The following is a 9,770-nucleotide window of genomic DNA, read 5'->3' as shown; positions in this document are numbered from 1 at the left end:
TGCACACTCTGAGGCTTGGACTTGGCACTAGCAATGACCCTGGATATGCTGCAATGGCCAATCAAGGATCACATAAAGAGGCCCAATAAAACTCCCTAGGTTCCATTTGCAGAATTTACTCACTGTAGTGGTATCGAGTATGAAATTCAGGTTAAAAATGCTTTCACCTCATCTTTTTGCCATTTCACTTAATGGGAAAAGAAATCACTTGCTAGCAAAATCTCTTTCTTTCTAAAGCAGCACATATTCCTAATTCAGGTAAAAGGTCAAGCAAGAAAAAGTAAGTGCTAATTTACAGCACAGTAACCACAGGGAAGAAGGGTCCATACTGGATAAAGAGAGCAGTGAAGAGGAAATTAGGAAGGCGGAAGCCACAGCTGTAGAGGAGTCATTTATTACAAGCGTCTTTCCCTTAATTCGGTTAGCATGTCAATAATTATTGTGAATGACCCCAGGGTGTGGGGTGAGGCAATGGGAACAGAGGAGGATGAGGAAGTAATGGAGAAGGAAATGAGAGTACTGTCCAGCATTTCCATCCCACCAAATGATCTTGCTGTCACTTTTATGCATCCTTCATTTACAAAGCTGTATTTTCATGGGGCAATTAAGGCCTCTCGGCTCAAGCCAAAGTGCCCCATCTGCAGCGATCAGGTTGCAAGTCCAGTTCCCTGTTCACTACAGTAGATTTGCATCATATTTGAAAATGTGAAAAATGTTGATGTCGATTAAAGACTGACATAGTACCTTTTCCTCTGTTTGGTTTAAGTTAATGATTACATTTAGGCTAAGTCAGTCTTTGAATGCTTACAAGCCCTAACTGTTTCAGGCATTTTTTGAATTTCATTTATATTTGTATCCATTGAACAGAAGACTTATCTTCATGGTTTCTGATTAATTTTCATTTTTACTTGTGTGCAGGTGGAAGACAACACAGGAGTATGGTAAATGACTGCTGAAAAGGGACCATTTTCTGGTTCGCTTCCTTGAGTCTGTGCTATCAGTGTATAATTGCTGATCTACACCCTGCTGGTCTTGCTGCCAAGGTGAGGTGGGGCCTCCATGTATGATGCTGGAGCTCCTTTTTATCCCACTGGTATAAGTCAGCAGTGGTCTGCTGCTGTGCTCCCTATCTGTATGTCCTTGAGAACTTTCAGCATTTGTGGTGTGCTTGGTGTAGGGGCAGGAAGTAAGGTTCTGAGGAGAGTCCTTGTTTTCTGCAACTCTGATGCAGTTTTACCAATGAAAAATTCACTTATCAAAAGATGTTTATGGGGAAGGAGACTTATGCAGAGTGGAGATTAGCATACTTATGCATGTTTCCTTTATTGTGGAGAGCTTTTATAAGATAAATACATAAAATGCGTGTTTTTTCCATTCAACATTTTGTAGATGGGCAAAATTGTCATGTTGGCAATGTTTCTGTGAAGCCTGGTTAACCACATCATGTGACCAAGGTCACCTAAACTGTGTAGTTCCAGTAGGATGGATGAGAAGCACCAATGCATCTGCCCAAAAGGACTGCCATCATTTATGCTGCATCATTTATGATGTGACATTAGATACTAATTATCTTTTGGTCTGTAGATCTCAACTGAGTCCACATGACAACAGATTGTTTAATATGAACATCTCATCAAAGTCACCCATGGTCACATTTGGCTTTACGCTTATATACCCCTTGCTGATAATATATTGTCACTCTAATAACCAAGCGTAATATCAAGCAGTTGCATATCCTTTAGACAAACCGTGTCTAACATGAATAAATAATCATTTATTATTAAATGGGGAAAAGGAACACAAAAAAAGACATGCCAGGACAAATTTAACTGAAGGTAGGCGTGTCACATAATGGCAATGCTGGTCTGCTGGAACACTAATGGATTTTGCTTAACAGATGAGTAGAGGAGAATGCACTGCGCTACCCGTTTGATTAAAACGGATGAAAGTTCCATTATTGCAATTGAATGCTCAGATCCTCCGCAGTGACATTCTAATGGAGAGTGAAAAATGGTTGCTGCATGCTATTTAACTTCCATATTCTGTCAGTATATATCGATGTCCCCTGTCTCATGCTGGCTTTACAGAATACAAATTATATCTTTTATGTATAAAAACAGATTTTCAAGAAAACCCACTCAATTACAAACACAGCAGTATCCTTTAGTGACTCATCAAGTGCTCTGTAAACTCTAGTCTGTAAAGAAGTCTGATTCACCCCTAATGGGTACAACTGTGTTATGGTGATATACTTTGAAAGGAAACTGACATCAAGGGTAACTCTGGTACATCACAATGCTGTTTATATAAATGAAGAGCATAGTTTTTTTTCAAAATAATTCATTTGTTGTAAAAAAAAAAAAAACAAAAAAAAAAACAGCTTATACACCTGCATTATGACTTCACTTCAAACTAACTGAAGGGACCCTGAATAATTCAAGCTTCTGGGACATCTACATCACTTCTGTTTGGCGCATTAGCACAGTATTATTATCTTTAATGCCATGAAGGCATTCCATAAACAACAAACAGCTTTTTGAACGTTAGATTGAGAAAATGTATATTTGACAGCACACTCTTGACAGTACAACTGTGAGACACAAAGAGCAAAATGGTGATACAATACTGTCATTATGTTTTTGAACAGATTTCAATATCTACATTAAAATGACTGACCAAACAAAGGCAGAGCTAGTCACAGGCTTGATCTTAATAAACATGTTCCACCACATCAGCTACACTGCTCTCTGTCCATGTGAAGGTTCAACAGATACAAAGAACTAGGACAATTGACATTAAATGTAGCTGTCGTATAAGCATTCGGCCCAGTTTTCCTCTATGTGTGACTGCATCTGTGCGTGTGAAAAAATCAACTATAGAACTGCAGGAGTCTCTTTGACAAGACTGGGGGCCACTGCAGATCAGCAAAGTGTAGTGACACATCGCAGACTGCTGCTGGACGCGCCAACATGTTGAGAGAAGTCATTTCGGGGCCTGAAAATAAATAGATGGGGTTTTTTGTAAAAGCTACAGCTAAACATGATCCCATTTTTTTTTTCCTGTGATGACTCGTCATGAGGTCGGCTAGCAGCCTCCCACTCTGTCTCTTGGAATGATCCGCAGTTCTGACCCGTGCTTCAGAAACACGTTTCCTGCAGGGAGGACACACATGTATAAGGGAAATTCATAGGCAGAAAACAGGTACCTGCACCCACTACATGAATTATATTTCTAAAATACTACCCCAAAACAAACAACAGCGACATGCGTACTCGTGCTACGATGTCATTATTGTTTGCGTAAATGACACTACGAGTACAATCACATACAGCATGTGCTCATAATTTAAAAAGGGAACAATTCATTCCTAGAACGAAGCAAAACGTTCTACCTTTCCACCGCCACAGGTAAGTGCTCATGTGGTGCCATTTCACAGCTCAGTGAAGAATATGTGAGGAGCATTCATTATTGACATCATAAACAGAAGGCAGGAGGCCTCATTGTTCACACATCTTGCTTGTCATCAGTGGAGATTCAATGGGAGGCTCTTGGCTCAAGCATCCATTAATAATCCTTAATGATGGAGGAAATGTTTTTGCCTCAGAAAATTCCACTTCTGAACATGGAAGCCAGTCAACATGGAAACCCTTCCATAAACTCTTAAGATCTGTTTTATGCACTGTAACTTCACAAAAGACAAATCTACAGTTCTTGTAAATCTTACAGTTCACTATTCTATAGTAATACAGATGAAGGAATTTTGACAGCACTCTGCAGTTATTAATATGGATGAAATGAAATTAATCCTCCCAGCAATGAGCAAAATCACTGCCATCTGCTACATTTTAACTTGCCTCTAACAAAAAGTCTGTAGAGTTTCTAACTGTGTGTGTCAAAAAACATACCAGATAAATAGGTGTTGGGCTAAATAGGTGTTGGGCTACCAGGCATAAAAAGGATGAGGATGAGGTTGAAGTACAATATGATCGAAGTCCCTCAAGACTACTATGTCATAACTGCCTGACTACACAAAGAAAAAAATAAACACTTTTCTCACAAAATGCTCTATGGTTCCTTGCTGCAAACCATATGAATATATTCATAAACAAATAAATGAAAATTTACATACAAGCCTCTAGCCATTTGCGGTAATATTCTTGCTTATTATCTGATTTCTACAAGGGCATTCAAAACATTTATTAACACTCAAATGCATCTACACAGAAACCTCAATAAAAAATTCAGCTCAGCCTCATTTGGCATATTCAGGTCCATGCTGAAAGTAAAAAGGATACAACAGTGCAAACATTTACTTCTGAATGATGTCAGCCACCAGAGTTCCTGACCCAAATTTTCAGTGCGGTTATTGCTAAAACAAATTTGAGTGCTGCACACAGTTTGGCTGGTGGAGCTGTGTCCAGCCTTGGGCCCCACACACACGCAGCCTTGGGCCCTGTATGTGTGTGCAGCAGCGACCTCATCGCCAGGGCTTAAAGAAGAGGGGACCCACCTGCTGTTTGGGCTGGGTTGATTCCAATGCCATCTGCAATGATAAAGCAACAAAAGCAAAATATTAATAAACATGCAAATGAGCCAGTCTGAGCCAATGCATTGAACAACCCACATATTCGCATAGCAACCGCAAGGACATAACAATGACAAGGCCATTCTCAAACACAGATGCAGAGTATACATTTGCCTTTGTCAGAAGTATGTATCAGTCTATGCTTCTTACGATCAGGTTGTAATGTAATGTTTCTCCCCCATAACAGGTCCTGTCAATGAAATACTTTCAACAGTGTAAAGCTACAGTTTGCTTTATGTGGTGAAACACAGGAAAAACTATGCTTTAAGTTGCTACTAAATCCTGTGATAGAACGGTTGGGAGACATCAAACTTGTGTGAACACATTCTGATACACAATATTATCATTATAAGAAAATTGCTACATAAACAATATAACAATTTAGTGATAAATTTAACACCAATAACGTCTGTAACACTGATGACGTCAATCGGCTCTCGTCTTTCACTACAGTGTAATGCGACCCCCCCATTGCCGTCACGTGGCGATAAACAATTGCAGTTCTATGTACTTCATTCACTCCCGCAGCTACTGAATAGGTTGTCAAAAAACATACTGCTTTCAAGTTTTTTTTAAATAGAAAAAATGAATACGGAAGCTAAATACATATGATATCTTCAGCATTTCATCACAATTTTTTTGCCTTGCATATGATTGCTGACTTTGATGTGGTTCTAACAGTTCACCAACTGTCGCAAATGAATAGTTTTAAAAACCTGGCTGTTCAGCATTTTAATCATACATTTGATTAATAAGTGTGGCATTTCTGTGTGAGGTACAGAATTATAAACAGCACTGCAGGCTGAGAAGGGAACAATTATCATAACTAAACAAAAAGACAAGCGCACATTTAACACATCCCTGGACCTTGAGAAGAAGCAGGTGGTGCATGCCCAGTGAGTGGATGGAGCTGGGATTGGTATAAGTAACCTTTGTTATGGAGACTGGCAATTTATAATCCAAAAGGCATAATTTTAACAAAACTGAATGAATTGTGTGTCTGATATACCTCAGCTATTGGTAGCTAAAGTTTAAAGCTACCAAAGTAATGGCAGGCTATGACAGAGGTATTCAATAAAAGAGCATGCTCCATATTTATTCATACCCCTAAAGAAATGGGATAAAAGATACAGAGCAGAAAAAAGAAACAGGTGCCCACAGTCATTATTATTGTTAAATTACAATAAAATTGAATTGAACTGCAATACAAGTTAATGGTTAGGTGGCTGGCTAGAAAAAAGGATGAAAAAGATAATAGCTCAATAAAACTTAAAAAAAATCAACCCTCTCCTGCTAGTGTGCTAGCTACATGTAGAAAGACTGGCTTAGGTTATTTTTGTTTCGTAGCAAACTGAAGAGCTACAGGAAAATGTTCCATTTTTTATACTTTTAACTTGAACAAGGACTAACAGACTCGCAACAGGCATGGAACAGGAAAAGTAAAAGCTCTTTTCAGTTCCTTGAAGCATAATGATGTAAATATACAGCGAAGTTTGCAAAGCTGTTGTTCATAATGCTTTACCTAAGATAATCACATCTGAATGACAAAAACTGGTGTAGACCCAGTGAGTGTAACTCATGCTCAGCTCCCACTGATAATTCCTAGAAATTAAGATGGCATGCAGTAAAGATCACTTCAACAGCGTCGAAAATAACTATATGCTACAGAAACGCTGTGACATAAAATGTTGGGCGTCCATATTTCATTTCTTCTTCCTTTATCCGTAACAGAAATAATCTTTTGTTTTGCAACAAAGAACTCATTAACTGAACATCAGTAATTGTTAAAATTATACAATTAACAACTGTATAATTATTCAACTGCCTGAGCTGATTGCTCCAAGACTGTTGAGACTGGAGTGCCAGGGACACCTGGAGGATAACAAGTGAAATGCAGGTTGAAAGCCCTGAAAGTCATGTTGTGGACAAAAAATGTGTGCCCTAGTTATATGCAACTTGACATGTCTTACTTTTCCTCAGGTTTTCAGCCCCTTTCAGCTAACAAAACAAGCTGAAAGAGCAGGCAAAGTGCTCTACAGCTGCTGCACTGACTAGTACCATTAGTAAGAATTAAAGGGGGAGCTCCACATCAGCACAAGGGGGAGGGCAACTATTTGCAGACCATTATTGGTGACTCATAGTAAATACACACAATAGCATGGTTGGATTACTGCCAAGAAACCCTCTGACCAGGGTTCAGGGCCAGTCTATTCACTATATATATTTTTTTAATGCAAGTGAAAGCAGAAATGGCCTTCTATGACCGATGAGCCAGTGGCAATGGATTTGCTGTCAAAACATAGAATCTAGAAACCAGAATTCTTTAGACCGTACACTCACTCACCATTTGTGATAATAGCACTGGTTGCTGCAGGTACTTTAAACTGTGAAGAGAGGAACAGAAAGAAAATACAATTTATCATTATTCTACAAAACCAAATGACTGCAAACAAACACATGATTGCAGAACAAGTCTGGAGTTTAAAACTGTCCTGATGTGAAGAGCGATTTTAACGTCTCCCCTGAAAAGCAGCAGATGACACACTCTCAGGTTCAACACGGCTCTCTTTCAGTTCACTCCTTTACATATTCGCCAAAGAAGCAGACCATTCAAGCCACAAATAAAAGGTCAGCTGCCCCTCTGGGAGCTGGGGCAGGTTGCACAGGCCACACTGCACTCTGGGAGATAATGATGCTCCACGAAGAACAGACCATACAGAGAGAGAACAGCATCCCATTACGTCTGCCAACTGCCTGCCTCATTAGAACCCAAAGCGGGGGGTGGGGGGGGGCTATCTGCAGCCTGACTCACCCTGGGAATCCCTGGGGTTCTTTACAGTATTGTGAGAAAGACAGAAATAGTGCCGAGACAATACATCCAGCTGACTTTACCCTTTAGCCTCTTAACAGTCTAACACAGCAAGAAATATCAGGAGACTAAAAAAGGGAAAAAACCTGACGACTCGATGTTTTTTTTTTTTAAAGTTTATATCCGTCCTCAGCACTCTCTTCAATCCACTCTTTTCCCCTTCCATGCAAATGACTGGATGAAACTGAGCATTCACACTGCAAGGAGATATATAACTATGGCAAAGAACCACAATTTAATATTTCATTGTGATCCATCCTTTCTGAATACACTTGTGTAAGTATAAGTTAGTATAAACCCTTAGGAATGCACATTCTTCAATGGAGTCTTTTGCTGTTGTCAGCCATATGAGTACACAACCAGCTGCTCAAAGAAACAGTGAAGACGGAGAGGAGAGAGTCTGCTGTCACCGAGATAAGCACTGCAAAGAAGTGTTTCGCAGCCCCTATAAATCAATTATGGATCAACAGAAGACAGCAGAAAACTTACATAATGGAATCCTGAGTAGTGTGGCAAACAGAATTAGAAGCAAACTGATGATAATGCCATCCAAATGTGCACTGTGTGTCTATACCACCATTTCTGTCACTGCATTTAAAATACGTATTTTGATGTGTGTTTAATACACACTGTTATGTGCTTGCCTAACTGTAAGATGCACTGTGATTCCTGGTGTGCAGGGGATACAGTGTGATCCTGTGTATTAGTCCCGCTTTTTAATTCCCACTTTGTCTGAGTTCACTGGCAAATAGTGTGTAAAGGAGGGTTGAGGGCAGTGTTACCTTGGTGTATAAACAGTCATTATCAATGCTTCAGTACAAACAGAAAGTCAATCTCACCTCTTCTGCTGCAAACTTTAAAACTGCTGTGAAGGGTGTGCCTTCAGGAACACTTAACCTGAAAAATAATTAAAGCATGAATGCACCGGCCCCTTTTCCAGCAATACTGCGCAACTATGCAATCGATACGCAAATAGTAAATTGCGGTACTTACTGTGCTTAGCTGAAAATTAAATAACACTTTTCTGATAAATGGCAGAATACAAAAGGTTGTTTTGAAAAACACATTACAATGACAGTGGCTGTGAAAAAGGTCTTTACAAAAATAGTCACATAAATTAGATTTTACAACCTGAAGTTAAACAAGGAGTCAAACTACTTCAAACACAGAACAAATCAACCGAGAAAAAAATATTTTGAATAATATTCTGAGATTATTTTTTGACAACATGGGGACTTTAAATATGTACAACCTATTAAGAATGCCTATACCTACCTATAAAAAACGTGAACCAACTTGTCTGACAAACGTTTCAACCAACTACAGTATACTTACAGCATTCTATAGCAATAAAACATCTTCCGTTGATAGCTGCTGTACCAATTTGACCAATGTCAACTTGCAGTGGATATCACAATGGCTGCTGTACAGGCTGCTTGGCTAACTAAGCACTTGATAGCATTAGCTTGTTGCACTTTCACAAGGCAGAATTATTGTTAGTCTTTCACTAACTTGCTGGCTAACGTTACCACTGTCCCCGTTCTTTAAAGAAGCGGTTCATGTACAGTTAATGTTAGCCTAACTAGCTAGAGAAGCTGCCAAGCTAGACAGATAAACATGGCTAACTCTACCAGTTGCCCCAAACTACTGTATATACCGTTATTTGACATCTTTTGTAAGTATAGCCTATAACCATGCATCACTATATCTAGGCTCGATTTTTTTCCGCAACAATTTCAAATAGAACAAGCAAGCTTGCAAGTAAACTCACTTATCAAGTGAGTTACAGCTGGCTTAGCTAACGTTAGCTAGCAAGACGATTCGATATGCTGATCTGTCACTTACACTTTGTAGGGTAGCCGGGGGTCCGACGTCAGCGTGATTTTAAACGTTACCTTAGACCTGAAGGAGAAAATAGGTAGACCGTCAAAAGCGGAGACATTTGTTTCAGTGTACAGCCTCTTTTGTGTAAAAGCCGTGAAGGATACATTAAACATATGGACTTACATTTTTTGAACGCCTGCTTTCTCTCACACTATGCTCGCCCGACCAGGAAGCCAAAAGGACCCGGTGTAACACGTCATCCCTTCGACTAGGAAGGGTTTGGAAAAAAGTATTTTTTTTTAGATGCCACACAGTTTTTTGTTAACGTGAGTTTATATGTAATTAATTATATGCTATAAATTATTTGCACCAAATACGAAGAGCAAAAATGTATGTTTCTCGAAAGGCAATTACTGCAGTAGCTGTAAGACATTTACCGTATGATACGGTGTACAAGAGCACATGGTTTTCGTTAATAATTCAACTCGGTGT

General features: G+C 39.3%; 1 protein-coding gene across 1 annotated transcript; it reads right to left on the bottom strand.

Annotated features, from left to right (window-relative positions):
* Window positions 1–1,372: 1,372 nt before the first annotated feature.
* On the bottom strand, window positions 1,373–9,525 carry ufm1 (ubiquitin-fold modifier 1). The gene is made up of 6 exons (XM_036525878.1): window positions 9,462–9,525; window positions 9,300–9,356; window positions 8,294–8,351; window positions 6,930–6,969; window positions 4,511–4,543; window positions 1,373–3,152 (listed from the first exon to the last, which is right to left on the bottom strand). Coding segments are annotated over exons 1-6 (258 nt in total). The 5' UTR covers window positions 9,464–9,525; the 3' UTR covers window positions 1,373–3,084.
* Between the last annotated feature and the right edge of the window lie 245 nt (window positions 9,526–9,770).

Source organism: Megalops cyprinoides, chromosome 3 (genome assembly GCF_013368585.1).
Source record: "Megalops cyprinoides isolate fMegCyp1 chromosome 3, fMegCyp1.pri, whole genome shotgun sequence".
Lineage (NCBI taxonomy): Eukaryota > Metazoa > Chordata > Actinopteri > Elopiformes > Megalopidae > Megalops > Megalops cyprinoides.
This window is presented reverse-complemented; position numbering and strand designations above follow the sequence as displayed.

Excerpts from the sequence above, each read along its gene's own strand:
- ufm1 (XM_036525878.1), bottom strand. Across the intron at positions 6,970-8,293 it reads TAAAGTTTGCAGCAGAAGAG|TTTAAAGTACCTGCAGCAAC; the intron begins GTGAGATTGACT and ends CTCTCTTCACAG. Across the intron at positions 4,544-6,929 it reads CAGTGCTATTATCACAAATG|ATGGCATTGGAATCAACCCA; the intron begins GTGAGTGAGTGT and ends TTATCATTGCAG.